Here is a 22,929-nt window from a genome sequence, read left to right as displayed (position 1 = left end):
GGCCACATTTCACGTTTTTTCCTTGTTCAGAAGTTTTGGTAATGTTTCCATGTAAGTCAAGCAAATCACACAGGTGAACTCAGCTTACGGTATTTGTAAAGAACTGTCGTCTTTGCTGTCCATAGTCCTAGATCAGCTTTTCCTCCTTGTCTATCATTTTGGCTCTAGTGTCTTCGTCTCTGCAAAGCTCTGGGTTCTTCTCATTCCTGGTAACAAATGTGCAGGTCATCACCTCTTAATTTTTTTGTGTATGCACACACACACACACACACACACATTACACACCATTATCAAATTTTATTACATTTAGTTCAAATGTTAGCTCAGCCCTGTCCCTGTGAAATGCAGTGCTCAGTTCACCCACAGTCACTTACTTTATTTTTGTCTGGCTAGAAGCTTGCATTCTGAACTCTCAGTACTTGAGCCAAGAGCCAGTGAGGAAAGAGGATGATTGTTAGTCTGATGAATATGAAAAATTTCCATATCAGTTTCTTCCACGTTCCAACCTGTGATTTGAAAAAAAAATAAATGTATGTGCAGAATATAAGGCCCATTTCTTCTTTCCCTATCACTGCTATGACCACTGTGTGCTACACTGATGGAAGGATTTCAGTCCTCTCTGGTCTGCTTATTGGCTAACTTTAAAAAGGACAAAGGGAGAAATAATCGGGATATAAAATGCTAGTCATAGATTACTAGACTGTAATTAGTAGAATGTTGACTTCTCTGCCAAGGAGAGCAAGGATCCATTGCTACCTTCTGGAGAGAGTCTCCCTGCCAAGTTGAGAAACCAGTTCTGCTTCTTGACGTTTTTCTGTGCACAAGAAAAATTGTTTGCAAAAATTCAGTTCACTGTACTCCTTCTCCACTCTGATTTATGAACTATTGTGTATGAGTAATTCACTCCAGCTGTAATGTACATGCTTAAAATTTAAGATCAAGAGATACAAAGCACTCAGCAGATACCTGTGGTGCACAGCAATTTAAGTCATTTAAACAGCTGTGGTCAACCTTTGGCTTTACCCCAGGCACATTTCTGTGGGTACCTCTAGTTATGGCGCTACATTAGTGCTAACAGTTGTGATTCCGGGATTAGTTGGATGTTTTCAGTGACAATGAACGTGTTGATGCGGTGGAGTCATCTACAAGTCTGCTAATTTAAAAAGACCAGTAGTGGTGAATGCCTGTGTGGAGCAAGGAGCATCAGACAATGAGAGAAAAATGGGCAGTGAGTTAAAAATGAAGAGCACTTGAAATGTGTGAAAAATGTATGATAAATCAAATTCTTCACTAGATGAGCACAGAATAGGATGGGAATTGACATAATCTGTAAGTGTTGACTGAATGCCACAGGCCGGTCAAGTTGCTTGACTGGGTCGATCACGTGATCAGAGAGAGATGAAAATAAAGGTAGTTGACAGTACTCACTAGTGAGTGAGATATACACTTTATAGGGAGACCTGATATATGATATATAGAAGAAAAAACTTGGTTTGAGGTGTGGCTTTTTTAGTCTTATTTTTCTCTCGCATGCTTTTGTATTTCTCAAATACTTGCATCTCCTTACTTAGTTGTGTTAATATGTATGACTGTACTTTGTGGGGGGCAAGGGGATGTCCAGGGCAAAAGGATAATAGGGAAAAGGGAGTTGGGGCTGAAATAACTGCAAAATCAAGCCACATGTTCTGTGATTTACTGCAGAATGGTAACTGCAGTAGGCAGAGGAGAAGGTGGCAGTTCTTAAGGTCTGTTAAGGAAATAGTATATAAAAGACATAGGACAAAAGACAGAAAGCAGATCCTGCCCTCCTAAAGTTATTTAAATGGAGTCACATTTCACCCAGTGTCCAGGACTCTTACAACTTGTTACCTAAGTGTGCTTGGCTGCCCACTCATCTGGTTGTGCTTGGAAGGTGCATGTAGCAGGAACGGAAGGGGATTGATTATTCAGGGTAGTACAAGTAGAGGTGATACTAAGGAAAAGTCCTGTACTGTTTTGTTTTCTTTTTTTTTTTTTTTTTTTCCTTGCAAGGTTTCAAGAGGAGCTAATAGTAGAAAACCCACCTCTCAGGCACAGTCCAGGAGCAGCAGCCCAAGTAACTAATACTGCTTTTTTTCTGCGTTCCTTGGGCTGCAACAAGCTGTAAACAGTAGTTTCTTACTTGCCTGCCATTCTCTGGGAGGTGCTAATGAAGACCAGCTATTGCAGAATTACAGAGTTCATGTTCTAGCATTCTCTGAACAGCTCCTTTGGGACCAATGAACCTTATCGTGGTTACATTTCTAAATGTTAAGCCCTTCTTATCTCCAATCTGGGCAGCCCTGCTTGTTTAAACGCTTCCTGTAATGAGGCCTATGTTGACATAGGCAGAGCCCAGCCTCCAGCTATTTCCCACTTGCAACAATTATTGTTAATACCTTTTTCATTGGCATTTTCACTGTTGGCAAAGTTCATAATGTCAACACAAAAAAAAATGAACTGATACTTGTGCAGAGCTGTTGTTGTTCACAGTATTTTTCAAGCAGAAAAAGAAATACTTCCTGCCTTGGGCAGTTAGGCCTCCGAACCTCTTGCTTCTGAATACTGAAAACCTGCTTCTTTACAGTGCTCAGTACGTTATAAGACCAGCTTTCAAAAGAAGGTAGTAAAAAGATGCTGTTTATTGTAGGACTGGGTCTTTATTCACAAATCATTCAAGTCCAGTGATCTGCTGAGGAAAATGGAGTGCTGACAGAACACAGAAAGAGGGAGTGTAAACTTCAAAATTCCAGCACTTTTTCTCTATTCCTGATTTTTTAATTCTGTTGTTCACTGAGTTGTCTTAATAACCTTCTCCTCATCAGCTGGTGGAGTAAGGCTGTTGGCGATGGAGAGGCTAGCAGGAGACAGAGTCTGTGAGGTGGATGAGCACCAGGAACTTCAGTTGTTGACAGGAGCAAGAAGGGGCCTTTATGCAGACAGCTGAAGCATTTCTCCCTGATGTACCTTTTATGGTCTAATCTTAATAGGCAAGATGGAGATTCTTGGCACCGTGAGAAAATGATCCTGTTCCTCCCCTGCACCTAGCAAGCTACAGAATGAGGGATGCAGTCCTTCCCGCCATACTTCCTGTCTCCTTCCTCTGTGTTCTTCAAAATACCTTTAAATGTGAACAATTGTTGTGTTAGGCTATGTCTGATGTGTTCTGGGATGTTCTCTTCACACAGATTGAAAAATTGCAAAATCAGATTGAAAAAGAGAAGCAAAGTAATCAAGATCTGGAGACCTTAAGTGAGGAGCTGATTAAAGAGAAAGAACAGCTACAAGTCATCATGGAGAGTTTGAAGGCCGACAAAGACAGACAGGTGCAAACTTTACAAGTGTAATCCAAAAGCGTATGCTCAGTAGTGGTAATTTACTGATGCCATTTAGATGCCGTCTATTTCTTTCAGGGAGATAGGGCAGTTTGAGAGCTATTCTGTGTGGGATGAACTTGTTCAAATGCAGGTAAAAGGTTTCTGAGCAAACCCCAGCATATTTTGGTAGCTACTGCTCATCCTGTTTGCATAGGTGGGATCTGCATGCTGTTTGTAAAGTCATATCTCCCCTCTTCTTTGAGAAAGAAGCCCTGGGCATTACTAAACAGGTACTCGCTGGATTTGGTCAGGTTTGGACTGACAAATAAAGCATTAAGTTTTAAATGCCCTTCAGCTTTTACTGCTGCACTGCAGTTTGTGTGCAATGCCTTGAAACCTCACACAAAATCTGTATTAGTTTGACTAATGAAGGGAATACATAAACAGGTTGTTGGAGGGTGGACTGCTTACTTTTAACATGTATTAAAATTTGAACCTTGACTTACGGGACAAAGATTAAATAACAAAATATCTTATTTAGGTAGTATTTATCATCTTGAAGGATTCTTACATAAACTTCTGTCTGGGAATTTGCACTTTACCTCCAAAGTCATACAGTTCACTTACAAAACATGGATTCTTTGTGACAAGAATTAGTGAATGCTTCACATTAAGGGCAGTAAGTAAAAGCAAAAGTATCCTCAGTCACTGGAAAAAGCCAGATGCTGATTTTTCAGACCTAAGTCCTGTTCAATTTCTGTGGACGTTATGCAGTTAAGAATCAAATGCAAATCCCAGTCTAAATTGCAGTTGCTTCAGGTGGAATTTGGTCACTGGGGTAAATGCTCTGCTTTTGCAGAAATTATGTCCTTAGTGAGATCTGTAACCACTAGCAATATTCAAGACCTTGGGGGTTTCTGAAGTCTTATCAGAAAGAATGTGTCCTCTATTCTCAGAGGTGTTTACATTTGTAAACTTAGGCAGAAAGATATCCTTAATGAGGAGTAATTCCTTAACAAAGCAGTTACTCCAAGGTGTTCTTTAAGACATCCTGTCTACTTTCTCTCTACTTAGACCTTTTTAGCTGCTAGGAGGAATGCAGCACCATTTTTAATTCACCCGAGTTACAAGTTACCAGAGGTACCATTTTTTTCATGAGTTCAGGTTGTTGGTTTTAGTCAGGGATAACTGCTGAGGAATTTGTATTGGGTGAAATGGAGGTGGTTTCGTTAACACGCTCGTTTGGCTTCTTCAGGTCTAAATTGTCCTGCAGGTTGTAAGGTAGATGAGTAGCATTTGCATGACTTTTTTGTTCATTTCTGTAGATAAAGGACCTTAAACAAGAAAATGATCACCTTAATCAAGTGGTCTTATCCCTGAGACAAAGATCTCAAGTAAGCAGTGAGGTCAGAGTAAAAGATATTGAAAAAGAGAACAAGATCCTTCATGAAACAGTTACAGAAGCTAGTAGCAAACTGAGCAAGCTGGAATTTGAAAAGAAACAGTTACAGAAGGATTTTGACCAGGTTAAAGAGAAAGTGGAAAGAGTGGAAGAAATGGAGAAAGAACTCCATCGACTGGAGAGGGAGAACGAACAGCTCACGAAGAAGGCAGCAGCCATGAAAATAGTGACTGAAAAAGTTGAAGTTCTTGAGCAGGAAAATGGGGATCTGGAAGTGGAAAATAGGAAATTAAGAAAATCCCTGGACACATTGCAGAATGTTTCCATCCGGCTTGGGGACCTGGAAAGGGACAACAAGCAGTTGGATGAAGAAAATCTGGAGCTCAGGAGAGTGGTAGAGACCATGAGATTTACCAGCACAAAAATGGCACAAATAGAAGCAGAGAATAAAGATTTGGAGAGGGAGAAAGAAGACCTAAGGAAGAATGTAGAAATGTTAAAAGTGCTGAGCAAGAAATCAGAAAGGCTGGAGCTAAGCTATCAAAGTGTCAACTCCGAAAACCAGAGACTTCAGCAAATGCTGGGGAACAGCAGCAAAAAGATCCAGGAGCTGGAGAAAGAAGTGCAGGGAATGGAGAGTGAAAATCAGGTCCTCCAGAGAAACCTGGAGGAGCTAAAGATTTCTACCAAACAGCTAGAGAGGTTAGAGAAGGAGAACAAAGACCTAGAGCAAGAAATGTCTCAGCTGGAGAAAGACAAAAAAATGCTAGAGAAAGAAACAAAGCGGCTTTGGCAGCAAGTGGAACTGAAAGATGCTATTTTGGATGATAGCACAGTCAAGTTGGCGGCTGCTGAGAAAGAAAAAACGACACTAGAAAAGGAAATTGCTCGATTCAGAGATTCATCTAATAAGCTGAAAGAATTTGAAAAGGACAATAAAGATCTCATAAAGCAAGTTACAATTGATAAAAGAACACTAGCTACATTGAGAGAGGTAAGTAAAATAATACTACTGTTTTTCATCTGTTTCATCTGCTATTTTTTGTTTCTACTCTATCAACTAGCAAAGGGAGCCATCTGTCCCATGACTGTTTGATCTATGAATTAGAAGATCTTCACAGTATTACCAGGCATCACAGGATAGTGTTGTCTTTTGGACGTGGAACTTCCAAAAATTAAAACATACCACTCTGACCACAGATACAGTGGCCTCAAATGACATCTTTCTTGAGGCAGAACAGGGTTTTAACATAGCTTCCAAAGGGTAGCTGTAACCTAAGACTTCGAATGATACTTTTTCTAACCCAGTGAACATATGGTTATTTGCTTACATGAGAGAGCTGCAGTAGGCAAGATTGACTCTTAAAAGCTTAGAATTTAGAGTTAGAGCATAAACTGGGGACATGTTAACATCCCTGCTCTAAAACAAACTTAATTGTGATCAGAACTATCCCAGAACATCAACCTAACCCTTTCGGTCACAGCTGAGTTCTTACTTTGCATGTATCTGCAATGTTTTTCCCAAAGAGGTTCCAGGCAGACTGAGAGTGGTGTCTAATCCCATGTCATTAAGCAGCAGAGATCTCTTCCAGCAGACCTGTCCACAGCAGTATACGGTAGTCCCACTCTTCCTAGTAGTCGTCTTTCAAAAATGTGCTAGTTGCATTAGGGCATAGATGACAAACCAACAACATGTGTGCTAGAACCAGTGCCAGAACCTGGTGCTCTTATAAGTGGCCTATGAGCAGATTCAGGTTATTGCAACTTGCTGTTATTTCCTGGCTCAGCTGCTGTTATCCTGCTGGAAACGTGCTGAGTCGGCAGCAGAAAGGGACTGAAGGAGCAGAGGGAGAGACTGGCGAATCGTATGGCAAAGGTTACCGTTCCTGCACTAGATAAATAAGGCCAGGGCAATTGGAGACACAGTGATGGGGCTTTAAATCTGACTGGAACCTACTGAGTTTCTGCATACAGCATGCAGACGTGACAGTCGGAGTGGGCTGCAAGTCAGCCCAGGATTAATAAAGAATTCAGCCCAGAATTAGTAGAGAATTTGCTGTGAAACTCTAAGAGGTTTCAAAGGAGAGCTTTCAGTGCTGCTGTAACTTAGTGAAATGCACACACTTAGCAAGGCTAATGTAGCACAAGCAATTACCTACTTTGAAATTTGGTTTTATTTTAGTTTTTGATGCATTAGTGTAATTTTCAGGAGGAAAAACAGTTTATCAGAAGCACTTTAAAAAGTCCCAGGTTCTGTTTCTGTCCAACTTTCCGGAAAAATAAGTAAAAGAATATTTACGGAAACGCTCCTTTTCAACCCTTTTTCACACTCAGACTTATGCAAAAGTTCCAGTGATGCAAACCCATGCATAAGCATATATTATTTTCCTTCTATCAGTTACTTTCTATAGATTCCTTCGAAGGAGTTCATGAATGTTGAGGAAGGAGGCTGTTTTCAGACCAAGGACTGACAAACACTGACCTTAACCATTTTTCCCTTCCATGTATGCATATGGCTAAATTTGTGTTATCAGAGGACTGTTGAATGCATGCAGGTTATGTTTAATAAAGAGTAATTCTTCATTTTATTCTTGCTTCTGTTTGATATCCAGGATAATTTCTTATCTGAAGTGTATGAGTAATTTTTCTTGTTCCTTTCCTATGCCTTAAGAAAATTTTTGTACAGGGCCATGGGCAGTGTAGGTCTTTATGAGTGCATCTGCATTTTAGAGAACAGTGCGTCCTAAACATGCCTTAGTTAAAATTGCAGTGAAAGACTTGGTTAGCAACAATACCAGTTAAACACCAGGGATTTCTCCAGGGTAGACATGCTGAAATTAGATTTCAAGTTGTGGTATTTTTGGCCCTAGATTTGTCTTAGATTAGGAATCACTGTACTCTTAATATTTTAAAGAAAAAAAAACTTATCAAGGCTATTGGTGATTACCATGTCATTACAAAGAACAGTCCGTGTACCTGGCAGTGTGTCCCTGGATTACTGATAAGAAAGTGTTGGGTGTTTTGAAGCACAATCATCTTCAAAAACTTTAGGAAACCTCAAATGACAGTGAGGACTGTGTACTACCTGAAAATTGACATACATTATTTTATTTATATTCATTTTTATAGGTTGCTTATTTGAATCAATGAAGTGTAAGTATTAGCTCACATTCTAACCCTGTAAGTCAGCAACTAAAATCACATTGCATTCTGAGAGTTCACTTTTTCATCCCATTTTATGTGCTAGCACATGGGCACCTGCACACATTCTGAGTCTAAAGTTAGTTTTTTTCAGAAGAACTCTGCACATCAAGAACATTTGAACACAACTGTGTACCCAAAATATTTTATCCTTTTGAACGGATAGACTTCTCGGGCCATTTGTACGCCAAGTACTTCAATGGTATAACAGCAAAGCGCACTCCCAGTAAATCTTCTGGGACAACTCCCTTGACTGTCCTCCTTGTATGAGTCCCTTTTCTGTTCTGCTTAAGTTTCTTCCAGAGAAAACTAAATGAGACCAGAGCAGATCAGTAGCTACCAGAATGTGTGAGTGACCAAATGGAGAGCTGTAGTCTCCTGAGCTGGCCTGTCACTTAGGCAGCAATGAAATTACACTTGTTTAATTATGCCAGTAACTTTCTCGATGTCAAAAACTCAGAGTCAGTAGTGAAAATGCTTAAGTTCCTTAGCAACAGATCTTAACCAAGTTATCTCAGGAAACCTGCATATTGAAGTGCTGTCACTCATGTGTGTGTCTGCATGTGCACACGCTCAAGTGCAGGCTGGGCTTTTCATACTAGTTGCTGAGAGGTGGGAACTCCCTCTGCTGACACTGTGTCCCCTGGCCTGCACATCCATTTTGCTGGCAGGTGAGCAGGATGACAATGCAGGTGTAAGAAATTCAGTACAGCGAGTGCGACAGAGGCCAAAAGGAGCATTCTTCAGTTTAATTTTGAGTAAACTATAAATTAAGAGAATGAATTTAATTCTGCACAGAGCTGACACTGATGAAAAATTTTCACTGACCTTCTTGTGACTAGGGTTTTATCCAATGCTGTTCTTATACTCTTTGGTTTAAAAATCTGTAGTGCTGGATAATTATCACTGTCCTTTTTACAGCAACTAATCATGTCAGTGCTGTTACAGGATCTGGTTCTGGAGAAGCTGAAGAGTCAACAGTTGTCTAGTGAGCTGGACAAACTGAGCCAGGAACTGGAGAAGATAGGATTGAACAAGGAGCTGCTGCTACAGGATGACAATGGCAATGATGAGACGTGAGGAAACTGAGCTCTGTTACTCATGCTTGTGACTCCAAAGGCTCTCCCTCAGACATCATAATTCAAGACCCTAGCCGCCTTTTCTGTTCTCATCTGTCTCACTCCAGTTACCCTTACCAATTTTGAATGTGCAGCCTATTTTTTTGTAGCAAGCCTGGCAAGGTTTGCAAAATCTTTTCTCAGAAAGAACGAAAGAAGGAAGAAACCTCATTCACTCTCTCTCTCCTCCTGCGGCCCCCCCCTCCTCTCTCCTCCTGCGGCCCCCCCCCCCCCCTCCATGCTAGCTAGTATTATTACAGTTTCCTTGTAGAGTAGCTGGATAACTAATTCAATGATGTTCACTGTGTGTATTTCTCCTGGTATTTTCTCTTTAAGCAAGATGAACAGTGCCTAACTGTTGTCCTTCAATGGTGTGTGCCAAGACTTGATGATCCAACCAGCTGTTAATGTAAACGTAGATGTTCCCTAAGAAATTCCTGATGGCAAATCCTATAGTCATTAACAAAGAAACTCCAACAACCCACATGTATATAGGCCCCTTAATAAGACCCAATTAGAGAAATATATGCTTTTTGGAAAAATTTTAGGGTTTATTGCAGCTTTTTCTCCCTATCAGGAGTGTACAGAAGAAACATGAGAAGAAATATCTGTAGTGTAATTAGGATCAAAATAGAAAAACTTACTTTCTGTTAAATTATTTAGCTTTAAATATTCCTATAGAACCACGTAGTCATTACCCCTACCAAAATTGATTGGATTTCCCCATGAGCAGGTTCCCCAGCAATAATCTGTCAGCAGAGATCTGGGGCAGTAAAGGAAATTATGTTCCTGAAGATGCAAACACCTATAATGTAACGTGTGACATTTAGAATGGGTGAAGGTGAAATCTGCTATCTAAATAGTGGCTCATAACCTACTGGCAGATATTGGAAAGTGTTTCTCATGTCTTTCAGAAAATACAAGATTCTGGAAAGCAAAACTGAATCAGCACTAAAAACAGCAGTAGCTCTGAAAGAGGAAAAGATTGCAATGCTAGAAGCTCAAATGAAAGACTCTCTGAACTTGAACCAACAGTTACAGAATGAGCTAAATATGGTAAGAGGTGAACTGCATTTTAAATATTCTCAATATGATTCTGCACATTCACATGTTTTTTGCTCAACGGGAACAAGTTATATGGATTTCTTTCCTCACCGCATACAAGTTCCCTCAAAGGCTGTTTGACTTGACTACTTTCTCCTGCCCCGTTATACGTAATAGCGCTGATCTTGTCAAAATTCTTGGCCTGTGGTCTAGGGCAGGAGTTTTTTAAGTAACCACCATTTGCAGTCTCTGTTTCCCCATGTTTTCTTCATGGCCATGGTGTTTTTTTCCACTTTCTTCAGTGAAAGTATAGACTGAGGCAGACTGCAGTTGAAGCTTCTCACCTAAGGATAGCCTGTTTGTTAGGTGACAACAAACCTAAGTGAGCTTGAGTCAGGGGTGCCTGACTGCAGGCCGAGAGATGCAGGTTCCTTCACCTGTCTGTGCCTCAGCTTCACAATCTGTGGAGCAGGAGTAATGGTTCTTGAATCTCTTTTCAGTGCTTACAGTGTAAAAGGGGAACTGCATGTTACATCATTATTAATATAAAATCCCACTGCTGAATCAGTTGTAAAATTTGTTCTTCATTGGCTTTATAGGTAAAGAAGGACTTTGATGCACTCAAGCAGACCCAACTGGATGGGCAGCGTGCTCAGAATTCACTGGAGCATACTGCAGAGAAACTCATTCCCAATCACCAAATGAAGGAGATACTGGAAACAGGGCACCGAGAAGCTACCATGGAGCTTCTGAAACTGAAGGACAGGGCAATCGAATTGGAAAGGAATGTGAGCCGCCTTCCATTTCCTGTTATTCCTCAGGCTTCCCTTGTGACCATGAGTGGATCGCTAGGACCTGTTTTTTCAAGGCTGTAGGAATCTGGTGGGCTTTTTGAGCACCCAAGTCTACCAAATTCCGCAGACATCTCTTAGGACCACATGAGACTTTAATAGTTTATCTGTCTTATGTAGCATCTCTATCGGGATGAACCTTATGTTTAACATCTGTCCTACCTTCCTTAAATGGTGGGAAGAATTTCCTCTTGCGCATTTGTTGCAGAAGGATCATCACTAATGGGTTTTCGTCTTTGATAGGACTCCAAATGATCAGAACAGCTGTTTCATTTCTTCCTGTTACCTCACTTCAATCCCATGTCTCTTTTAGAATGCTGCCCTGCATACTGAGAAGCAGCTGCTTAAAGAACAGCTGAAGCACTTGGAAATGCAGAATGTCTCCTTCAACAATCAGATCTTGACACTGCAGAAACAAAATGTTTTCCTTCAGGAGCATAACACTGCCCTGCAGACGCAGACAGCCAAACTCCAGGTCAGAACAACCCTTCGCCTTTGTACCAGGAGACTGGATTTCATTATGGTGGTGTTGAGAGGGACGGCTGACAAGAAAATGTTGGCTGATGCTCTTATGTAGAGATGAGGGCCATAAAGTGGAGCTTAGATTGAGATCTGACTTTCTCTAAGCTAGGAGAGAAATTGGCTCTATAGCTACTATCTGGGTTTATCTTTATGAAGAAGGTAATTATTTAGAGGGGAATTTTTAAAATGAACTAATGATACAGCAAAATCCGGATCTGTTGTTCTAGAAGCTGCACTAAAAATAAAAGATCTTTGCTCTTTTTTCTGTTAATGCTATGTCTGTGAAAGAACTTTGAAGAAATGGGAATAGGACACAAGTTGCCTATGAAAAGCAGTTACTCTTAAATGTCATTTTAATTGTGGAAAAACAAATTTAGCTCAAGAAAGAGAAAAATTTTAAAAGACAACTTTAGATTAGCTCTAGTTTTCATAGTCTCTGACTCACTCTCTTCTAGCTTTTCAAACTGCAATTCACATAATTTTTGATTCTTTTAACTTAATTTTCACCTGCAAGTGAAATAGAACAGCAACATATAAAATCAGTGTGCTATGCATCTACTGAAATCAAACTTGTTAGGAATGCTGCCCCCACACACAGTGGTGCAGTTCATTCTCTTGTGTTTAGATGGACTTAAAAGTTTTCAGTTACACACGAGCATGAAGCAACTTTGGCTTTTGAACGTGATGTCAGAGCTGTAGTTGGGCTGCAGGTGTTCCAGCTGACCCTGGTCTCCAGTCTGAAGAGTTTCTGCTGGTACAGCAGTGTCATTACAGTTTGGAGGTTATCCTTACGCGTTTCAAACCCTTGCTAGCGTGACTTTGTATGGTGCATATCACTATGCTGAAATGATGCCCAAGTGTCCATAAATGTCTCAAGTCTACAAAGCATTAGATGTATTCTTGATTAATTGTATGCAGATATGTACTAGTAAGTGTAAGTAAATATGCGTGCTTTTTGTTTGAGAAACTTTAGGTGGAAAATTCAACCCTCAGCTCCCAGAGTGCTTCACTAATGGCCCAGAATGCTTTACTCCAAAATCAGCAGACAGCCAAGGAGAATGAGAATGAAAATCTCCTGAAACAGAAGGAGCAGCTAAAAGCTGAATACGAATCATTGCTTCAAGATCATGAACACCTTGCTTCACTGCATGAACGGCAGTCCACAGAATATGAAATGCTAATAAACCAGCACAGCTGCCTGAAAGCATCACACAAAAACCTGGATCTGGAGCATAAAAGTCTGGGCGAGAGGTAAGCTCACGGTTCAATGTTTAGGGAAACTGTGTAGTCAAAAGGTATTAGTCTTAAATTTTGGTCTCCAGTTATAAACAGAAATTACTATATTATTATAATAAGATGTACTCTTGACAAAGTATCTTCTCATTTTGGTTGTCATTAGGAGATTAGATGAAAATACTTGCACGTTTCAGACCTGTGAAGGTGGCAGACCACAGATGACTCCTGATATTTAGTAAACAGGGTCTTGGGGATACATTGTCACAAGTAGCTTAAAGGTCTTTACTACATTTGAGGATCGAGGCTATAACAACACATATCCTTAAAAAGATTTTCCCAGTCCTACCATGTGATATCTGTTCTCGTCATACAGTAAGATCTGTAAGTCAGCTAATTAATTACCTAAGTGTGAGTGATATGAGAAACAATATAAATCATTGATGATTGTGTGTGGCATCGCCCATATGACCAGAGGCTGTCTGAAGGAAGCCATATTGAGCTAGATGTGAGATAGTGATGTATTATTTATTTCCTTCTAGTTCTCACAGTCTAAGGCTTTTGTTTCAGGACTTTCAGCTGAACTGTGAAATCAGTTTAATCAGTTTATGGTTTAGTTGCTAGTCAGTGTCATTTTCCAACAATTGTGCTTGAATGTAACAGTACAAATAATATGCTACTATGTGAAGGCCACTCATCAGAACTTTTTTTTTAACCATTTCAATTATTTTCCCCAAAGTACCTGTTTTTTAGGTTGAGTTTCTGTGCAAGACCCCAGGTTGGGTCAATGATGAAGAGTAAGTCAATGATGATCTTTGAGGGTGGACTAAAAACTGATGCTAAACTTTCCTCCCCCCCCCCCCCCCCCAAAAAAAAAAAAAAAAGGGAGCTGGCAATACAGTAGGCAGTAGATTTTGATAAAGTACAGAAATAAACCTATTCTGATGAAAATATCCACCAAGGCTGCTTGACAGGACAGCTGCTTGGCTGTCGGCTAAATGAGCTGTAAGTGATTACACAGACACTGTTCATGCTTACCAGGTAGACTCAGACTGATTAATGGTTCTCATTGACGCAGGCTTTGGTTAAGAATATCACACTGTGATGTGTAGGTGTAGTTTGCTGGCTTCCCTCTTTTCTTGAGGAGTACCAGTTATTAAGCAATTGCAGCATAAGGAAACAGTGACTTTCAGAAAAATAGGTTCTTGCTAGTCATAAGTGCTCAGACCACTATTATGAACATTAACGATGTGGATTCTCTCCTACTGAGGTGTGACTGCCAGTAAGAAATGTTGCAGAGGAACCAGATGATGACCTGTTGTATACTCTGAGCTGGTTAATTTTGGCAGTTCTAAGAGTGCAGTGTCCTCCTCAGTAGGTCAGTCTGGAAGATGCTTGTCAAGGTGATTTGTCCAAGGACAGCCTCTGTCTTCATTTGACTGTCAGGAAGAAAAAAAGGAGGGCAAATTACTGTGTGGTGTGTGTGTGTGGTGTGTTTTTTTTTTTTTTCCTTTCCCCCTCCTCTTCCTCTTCCAGTCATGTGCTGTGTTCAGCTGGTTGCAAAGGGCAGATGGGAGTAAGTTTGAAAAGCAGCTGGAAGAGAACTATTTGTTTTCTTCTGCCACTCAGTGGCATTTAGATGGTAAGATGAAATCCCTCTTTCGCCTTCAGCTAGAGTACGCCACCCACTTAATATTCCCCGAACAGATGAGTACAGGTGAGCACTATCTGAGCAAGATAGGTTTTTGCTTGTCCCTAACTCCAAGTTGCAAGTCCCAGACTCATTTTTCTCAGTTGGTGACAGCATATTTAATCATAGTGCTGTTGCTTATGGCAGGACTGGACTCCTGCAGAAACCTCGAGTAGAAAAATCCACAGCAATTTCAGTTAGCTTGTGGCCTGTTAATGCTATGGGCAGCCAGGATCCCAAAGGTTTGTGCGGCTCACGTTGATGCCTCTGATACCACAGAATGTTTTCTGCACCTGAGTAAACTTCATTAAACCTCCTCAACTACATCTGCATAGTCTTAGTACTGCACTGTGGATTTAATAATAGGTTGTGTGTAACTGCAGTGAAATGGCTTGTCACAGCCCAGCAAGCCACAGACGTGTGGGTTTGACTTAGCAAGAAAAGGAAAGTTAGTATGTTAGATCCGTTTACCATTAGTAGCAGCTTCTTTACTTTGTGGTGTTTGGTTAGCTGCCTCAGTTAACGGTGGAAAGTTGGACTCTTTTGCCTGTATTTTTAAATTGGTCTAAATATTGCACATTACTAAGGGGAGATAATATCTTACTAGCTACAGTTGATTGGCAGAGCCTTGAGCAGTTCTTTGTGACTTGCTCTGGGCAAGTCTGTAATCCTGCACAAACACTGGAAAAAGAGAATGACTGCTGTGCAGGGTTACATATTGCAGGAACTTGCATTATTACATTAGCAATGCTGTCTGGTAATCACACTTACGGATTCCTTCTGCCATATGCTTCCTATCATAGCTGGGCATTTTTAAAATTTTCTCAGTCATAAATATCCACCCGCAGGATCTCTCCAAACAGAGCAGCAGAAAGGGTGAAAGCCAAAAACCACAGCTGGAACAAGAGTAAAGAGGAATATGGCTGTCCAAGTCCAGGAATGGACTGCATCAGAGCCAAAATGTATTTTATTTGCGACTGTAAGAAAATGCTTTTAAAAACCCTCTTCCCATTTGCTTGGGACTGATGCTAAGGAAATGGAATGAGCATGAGTGTTGAATAGCCTGTGGGTAGGGTAACCTCACCTGGTGGTAAAGCCTTTCGTTGCAGTGGTATGTTCATGCTTGTCAGGTTTTGTAAATTCTGCTCAAATGGTAGACTCCCGACTCGAGTCCAAATTACCAGTAAATTTTGCCTAGGGATTTCACTAGGGCTCTGGCAATCCACGATCATCTGCGTTCTTGCAGACAATCTCCAATTTTATGTCTTTCCCTGAATGTCTAGGGAAGCAGCTGTGGTCCACTACAGGAGCTTCCATGTTCAAAGGCAGCATGTGGAGCTGGGCGAAGCTGTAAAACCGGACTAGTATGCTGCTTCCTTCTCAGTAGTCCTCATTTAAAATAATCAAAAGGCTTGGGTTGGGTAAAAATGAACAGAGGAGTGTTATGAAAAGGAAATGATGAGAGAATTTACAACAGTTCCTACAGAGAAGGCCAAGGTTATCTCTGCCAAGGTACTGACTGTGGAGTTTGTCTTCTCAAACTCTGAATTGGCACAAAGTCTTGTTTGAAAATCCTTCTGGGAACTGGATGTGAAACCTTCCTCTGCTTGCAGATTCTTCCATTTGTTGTGTGGACATTGAATTTGAAATGTCCTGGAGCTGAATGAAAGAAGAAAACAAATAAATAAGGTTAATTAAACTCCACTGCTACCACTGGGGTTGAATAGTAAAAAGCAGGTTTTGTCTGTGATACAGGTACTTTTTTGTATGACCATTCAATGGACTGGAATTTGGGACAGGCTGTAATATGACTCGGATGAAGGGAATGGTAGCTTGAAAGAAAAACCAGTTGGCAAGAGCCAATGCACTTGGTGCTGTCTCCTGTTTTTATTTTGGAGTTTTAGTGGCTGCAGAGTGACTGTGTGTGCTCTGCATTCATCTCTGCTAAGACAAGTCAGCAGTGGCTGGTGGGACTGGTGCAGACAATATTTGTTCTAACCTTTTTCAAGCATTGCTGTGTCTTCTGTTGAGTTGCTGTTTTAAAATTGCTTAAAATGAGTCTTCTGTGAATGACATAGATATCTCTGCCCAGGCATATTTCAGGGCAATACCCTTTTATCACTGTCACAGAAAAACATACTGGAGAGTTTGATCTTCTCTGCACCAGTGTCCCCAATGGTTTCTGCTACCCGTGTGTTTGAGTGCAGCCTCTGACAGAGGCAACCAGTGGAGGAAAATCTTCTGAGAACAACTTGCTCTTTTACAAAGTGGCCTCAACCCACCTTGCACTTTGCAGTGTGTTGTGAACACAGGCAGGGTAGCTGCTCAGGGAAGCTGAGCCCACCTAATCTATGGCTGTGTCAGGTGTCAGCAAAGTTGTGCCACCGTTGCTGCTATTTGAGGAAACTTAAGATATAGTTGAAGGCATCTGCGCTCTCTCTCTGCCCCAGTCCCTGCTGTCAATAACTTGCACACAAATAAACCAGGCAACAGATAGAGCCCTGTCCTGTTGAGACCCAGGCACAAACACCCACGCTGCCCTTGGATTTCTCATTGGTGAACAAGTAAAGCTACTCAAGCAGCTAGGTTAGCCTCTGCTTGTGGCTGTTTCACTGTCACCTCCTACTGATATTGGGGGTTTTTTTTGTTTTTGTTTTTTTTGCTTTTTGGCTGCTGCATTCTACTTTTCAGTCATATTTTTGAAACCTGCCACTGATAACTATTTATGAGCAAGGACCCAGTTAAATGATGCAGTTTCTCTCCACCCTGGGAACTCACGTACTTTCTGTCAAATGATCAGGATCTGAAAATGAAATAAGGTCCTGACAGTTGCATTCCAATTTGTTTAAACAATTTTTTTCTAGAAACCGTCATGTAGCCGTACAGATTAAGCTGAGTTTCCATCCGTACTGTGGAATTCTTCAGTCTTGGGTTTTTAGCCACATAAGTCTGTACAAAACTGAACAGAGAAAATAAACTCATAACTGATGGTTGTAGTATCATCTATTAAAATAATCTTCAACTAGAAGAAGAAAAATGCATGAAAGCTAAGAGCATGTTTACCCCTCTCTTGTAGATACAACAGTTTAATGAAACATAAGGCAGAACTGGAAGAGCTGGAAATAGTTTTAAAAACTGAGAGAGAGGTTCTGCAACAAGAAAGGAGAACAAATGCAATAACCACTGGGGAAAATCAGAAGCTGAGGGAGGAACTCGACAGGTATGGCACCCTTGCCAAATTGTTGTATATATCATTAAAAAGTCAATTATGCAAAATGCACAGTAGTTTTGCTCTGTTGTGTTACTACAGCTTTAGCATATCTGTAAGTTATATACAAGTCTATACAAGTTTAGCAAACTTGTATGTTTCTGCAATCATTTGTTTTCAAGAGGTTGTCTTTAAGTAGAACTACAAATACCCAAGACTCACCAAAATCTTGAGTTCTGTGAAATGATTCCTACCCAAATTTCCTCTCTTAAGAGAAACTATATTATGGTTTTTTAAACAACATGCTTTAGTTCTAGGAATTAACATTGCTGTTTATTTTCCGCTGTAGTAACTGTGTCCAGAGAAAGCTGTCATTTGTTAGTACTCAAAAGATAGTGAAGGTAGTGTTTCATATGATCATTGGGTAACTGTTGATTCATGCTAAAACCCTTTAGTGAGCTAGCCTCCAAAGTTTACCTAGCACCAACACGCACCCCTACTGGGGCACGCATCACTACAACCAGTTCAGTGCCACTGTTTGTACAACAAAGATGTTTTAAGAAAAAGTTTGGAACAAATAAGGCGCCAAGGTAACGACAAGTACAAACAGTGTCAGATGGAATTACATTTAAAAATCACCTATTACGTTTCTTTTACTCTCCTGTTGTAATGTACTTCAGAACACTGCAGCTTTGCAAACAAGGTTTCCTCAAGCTTGCTGTTTTCAATCCTGAGCCTTTTTTCCAGTGGTGACAAGGGAAGGTGTTACAAAATGTTAGTTGCAGTGTTGGAAGAGAGGAAGTCTTAGCTGATCTGTCAGCAGATACAGGATTTTCTTTCCTGTTTGTGTTTGTTTAATTTTATGCCTTCAGGAATAGCAGTTATTTTTAGATTTATCAAAAATTTTTAAAGAATCCTACAGCATCATCTTACAACATTACAATATCTTACAGTGCAGGACACAGTAACGCTCATACTTTGTGCATCAGAAAAATACTTTTGTGAGCATTCTTTATTTGTGCCAAATAGAGCTAGCTTTATATAAAAATGCTCTAAAGCGCGTTGTGCCGCAGAAGTTTGCAATGTGTCCTACACATTGAGGAAGTAGCAAACATGTTCCATCTCTTTTCCTTTTAATGCCATTGTAGATCTGGTATATTTTATAATGTTGTTATTGCTTCTCTGTAACACTTTGTTATTATACTTTCTACGAAATATTCTTCGTTAAGTCTACTTCCTTCATGTTTAGGGTGAATTTCTTGCATAGCCAACTGAAGGCAGAATATGAAGGGCTACATTCACACACTAAAGAGCTGAAAACTTCCTTGAACAACTCTCAGCTAGAGCTGAATCGTTGGCAAGCTCGCTATGATGAGCTGAAAGAACAGCACCAGTCTATGGATATCTCTCTGACCAAGCTGGATAACCACTGTGAGGTAAGTTGCTATAAGGAGGTACACTGTTAGATTCCTGTTAGGCTGCTAACATTCTCCGTGTGAAGTTTTTGGCACATTGTAAATAGCAGGTCAAACTATACGGTCATAGTGGCACTACCACGTACTTCAAAAATTAGCAATTTGTATCCCAGGTTGTTCTGTTACTGTGTTAGCTTAATTATGATGCGTTTCCAGGGAAGTCAGCTGCAGAGTTGCAGAGAAGAGATTCATCTGTGTTTCTGTTTAACAGCTGCTATCCCGTCTAAAGGGAAATCTGGAAGAAGAGAACCATCATCTCCTGAGTCAGATTCAGATGCTGAGCCAGCAGAATCAGATGCTGCTGGAGCAGAACATGGAGAACAAAGAGCAGTATCATGAAGAGCAGAAACAGTATATGTAAGAAATTAGTAATTTAATTTGTGAAACTTAAACCTTACAGGTAAATATACAAAACTACTCATCTGTGAGGAGTAGGAGAACAGGCAGGAGAGTGGCAGTTCTATTTGATGCCTGGCTGGAAGAGGGGATGGTCAGGAGGAGAGCTATGTGCTGGGGAGAAGCTACCTAACTTCTTTGCATTGCTTACCACAAAGGATGTTCGGAAGACACCTGTGTAAGCACAGCTCTTTTCACAGATATGGCAATGTGAAAAACTTAACCATAAAAAAAATGGAATGCTAAAACAACTTACTAGAGTCATTTTATATTCTAGATTATTGGAGAATAACAAATAATTGTACTCTTTTAGTTTTGGTCGTTTGCATTATAGGAAATATTCCTTTCACGTTCTTCTAAAGGATTCAGGTTTCAACACGCATCAGTCTGTCCCCAATGCACAAGGTGACACACTTAGTATACTCTTTTTAAACTTACCATATATTTAAAAAGAATCCTGTTTTCACTACAGTGAATTTCTCTGATTGCTACAAAGGAAGAAAAACATTCTGAAGAATTTTAGTCCAAGCACCTCAGAATTGCGTGGGAGTTACTGACCAAATTTTATTTTAGTATTGGATAACACAGGTGGCGTTAGAAATTTTTTGCTGAAACCAGCTGAGTGTGGTTCAAATGTACTCCAAATATATTTATCCAGATGTTTGATAGTTCTGTGCTGGAGGTGCATTAGCTCTCTTCCCTGGATGAAAAAAGGTTCTTGCTTATGCGATTGCTATCATCCTATCTGGGTGTTAATAAAATAACGAGTAAAATTCAGTAAGTGTACATGGCACTTCTGAAAGTGCTTTAACAGTGTTCACAGATGAAAGTAGTTTTGAAAAGATAAAATGTTATTAATTTCCCTAGTTACAATAGAGTAAGCAGAGCAGCAGTAAAATAACCAGTTAGCACAGAGAGAAAAAGTTCAAACTGAGTAAGACTCTTAACCTGCAAGAAATTTGTCAGTGATCTGCAAATGAGAGTGAAGAATCGACAAACAAGTTTTCAAAAAACAAAACAAAATTAACCTTGACATCCACTGGTCAAAACAAACAAACAAAAGATATTCATGACTGTTCTAACATAAATCTACTGGTTTTCTTTCACCTTTTATGCCTGTTGAACAAAAAAATCACCCATCAGCAAGTTTGAGAATTTTTTCATTTGCCCTTTCTAAACAGACAGTGAATGAGCTTAGCAGGATTCTGAGGCGTACATCTGGCCTTACAGTAGGAAGGTATTTCAGTTTCTTTCCTCTAGTGGTGGCTTTTGGTTTTCAGGTTTTTAATGATGCTTAATTTTATATGGGTAGTTGAAAATGTGCTTTTCCCCTTCACAGTGATAAGTTAAATGCCTTAAGGAGGCACAAGGAAAAACTTGAAGAGAAGATAATGGATCAGTATAAGTTTTATGATCCTACTCCAAAAAAGTAAGTCACGTTTGGGTTTGTTTCTACTATTGCTGTCCAGATCTGTGAGGATGAGAAGGGACTCTCCATAACTAGAGATAATTGAAATTCCATCTGAAATAAGGACAAACTGGCGACATCTCCACTTCTGCCTTCACTGTCAGTCTGGAAACCCATGCCTAAAGCAGCAGCCATGCTTTAACTTGTGCTGATGTAGAGCAGCGCGCCTCGCAGGCGGTCCTGTGATTTCATATCAGGATCTGAAACGGTGTTAATTAGAATAGAGCCAACTTGCGCTGGCAATTATGATGTCACCCCTCACAGGTTAACCACAGTGACCAGGCTGGCATATGCCTTGATGTACGCATTCATCCTTTCTCTTTTTGGAAAATGAAATTTCTTTGGGGGGTGAGGGGGTGGGGGGGAAAATGTTAAACCTGCATTGCTTCATATTTAGTTAAACTATGCCATTTTAAAGTTCAGTGATAGATCTGACCTAAGTTCAGAACTAAGAAAACCTTAAGAATGTCAGAAGCTACCAATTATCTTTGGCCTCAAGTCAGAAAATGGTTCCAGCACAGAAATACGTGAGTTTGTTTCCATGTCCATTGTTTGGGACATGTGAAACTGTCAACCACTGAAGTAATGCTAAGCTGATGATCAACTATCAGTTATTAAACATTCTTGCTAGAGCCTCAGAATATGTATGGTCAGCTGCTGCCTCATGGAGGGTATTGGATATGAAAGCTTGCTGAGCAATAAATAATCATGCTTCTGGCAACTTGGACTGGGGGATAGTTTGACCATCCTGTACAAAGCACTGTGTTTTGTAATAATCTGCGTTTTGGAACTCCTTCATCACTAGCACTGCGTTTGCATCCCTAAGAAATGATGGGACACTATGTAGTGACTAAGTAGCAGTATAGCTTCCAGAGCTGCTGTTTCAAAGAGAATAAAGAATCCATCAGAGAGAAAAGACTTTAAAATTATCAAATTAGCACCAATAAAAAATAGCCACGCTAATTCCATCATACATGGATCTGATCAATACCCTTAGCAAAGTGAAGAATTCGTTTCTAAAACAGCTTTCACTTCTTCCCTTCTCAGCCTGTTTGGGTAGTAGAGCTTTTCACACTGTTAAAATGTCTTGTGTGGGTCCGTATACGTAATTCTGATTTTTAGAAGGGGAATTGTCTAGAACTGTCTTTCTCACGTTTTGCATACTGAAGAAATATTTCTGTAAAATAATTTTGATTTTGGGAGAGAACCGGCTCTCCAGCTCTGTGAAATTCATGTTGCATCTTTCCAACAAATTAATGATAGAGTGAAAAATAAGAATGTAGGATGGTTTTAGCACAGCTGTAAACTTTGGGGAGTATTTTTGAAGCATTTTATGATCCCATTCACAAAATGCACTTTATCAGGAAAAACCACTGGATTGGAGCCAGAGCCTTAGTCAAATTAATCAAGCCAAAGAAAGAGTCTACAAGGGAGCGGGTGAAGTCATCAGTAGAGAGTCCTCCATGGCATTCTGAATCCCCAGAAACAGTAGCTTCTCCATCCATCTCCCAAAAACTGAAACATCCACAAGACAGTCAGGATAACACTTCTCAAGGGTCAAACTCCATGGAAGAGAGAGAGAACCCTGGGGGTTCTTCAAACAAAGGTAAGAGAGACCTAGCTTAAATTCACAGGCTGAACAGTTTATTTTTTGGAAAGTTTTGATATACAGAATATGTTGATACTCAATCACGTTATGCTTTATATCCCTTTTTTTTTAGCAAACTAGTGGATTTTTTTCTTTTTGTTTAGTTCATGACCCTTCAGCTTTTGTACATAGTTTCATGGTTTGCCTGAATGTATTGCGTGTTACTGAATAAATTTATGAAGTATTTTATTTACAGCAGCTTTACAACAAAGCAATTTAAAGCTGGTCCAGGTAATGTTATGATTCATAAACATCTATTCTTCAAATGGTTAATAGTTGGTCTTACAGCTGCTGCCAGGAGATGGCGCACATAGAAAAGAAACAATTTCAAAAATGTA

The 22,929-nt window shown here is 40.1% G+C and overlaps 1 protein-coding gene across 4 annotated transcripts in view; it reads left to right on the top strand.

The window, feature by feature from the left end:
- Positions 1 to 22,929, top strand: part of CCDC88C (coiled-coil domain containing 88C) — a 102,532-nt gene that overhangs the window by 68,716 nt on the left and 10,887 nt on the right. For all 4 annotated transcript variants that reach the window (XM_068946845.1, XM_068946843.1, XM_068946844.1 and 1 more), the window contains 12 exons: positions 3,207 to 3,344; positions 4,661 to 5,731; positions 8,887 to 9,014; positions 9,971 to 10,112; positions 10,700 to 10,888; positions 11,265 to 11,426; positions 12,447 to 12,724; positions 17,473 to 17,616; positions 18,854 to 19,040; positions 19,291 to 19,436; positions 20,815 to 20,904; positions 22,308 to 22,549. In XM_068946845.1, coding sequence (XP_068802946.1) covers positions 3,207 to 3,344; positions 4,661 to 5,731; positions 8,887 to 9,014; positions 9,971 to 10,112; positions 10,700 to 10,888; positions 11,265 to 11,426; positions 12,447 to 12,724; positions 17,473 to 17,616; positions 18,854 to 19,040; positions 19,291 to 19,436; positions 20,815 to 20,904; positions 22,308 to 22,549 — 2,917 coding nt within the window. The remainder of the gene's footprint in view (positions 1 to 3,206; positions 3,345 to 4,660; positions 5,732 to 8,886; positions 9,015 to 9,970; positions 10,113 to 10,699; positions 10,889 to 11,264; positions 11,427 to 12,446; positions 12,725 to 17,472; positions 17,617 to 18,853; positions 19,041 to 19,290; positions 19,437 to 20,814; positions 20,905 to 22,307; positions 22,550 to 22,929) is intronic.

Source organism: Struthio camelus, chromosome 5, assembly GCF_040807025.1.
Source record: "Struthio camelus isolate bStrCam1 chromosome 5, bStrCam1.hap1, whole genome shotgun sequence".
In the NCBI taxonomy this organism is placed as follows: Eukaryota; Metazoa; Chordata; class Aves; order Struthioniformes; family Struthionidae; genus Struthio; species Struthio camelus.
Note: the sequence above shows the minus strand (reverse complement) of the source record. Positions and strands in the feature narration are given on the sequence as shown.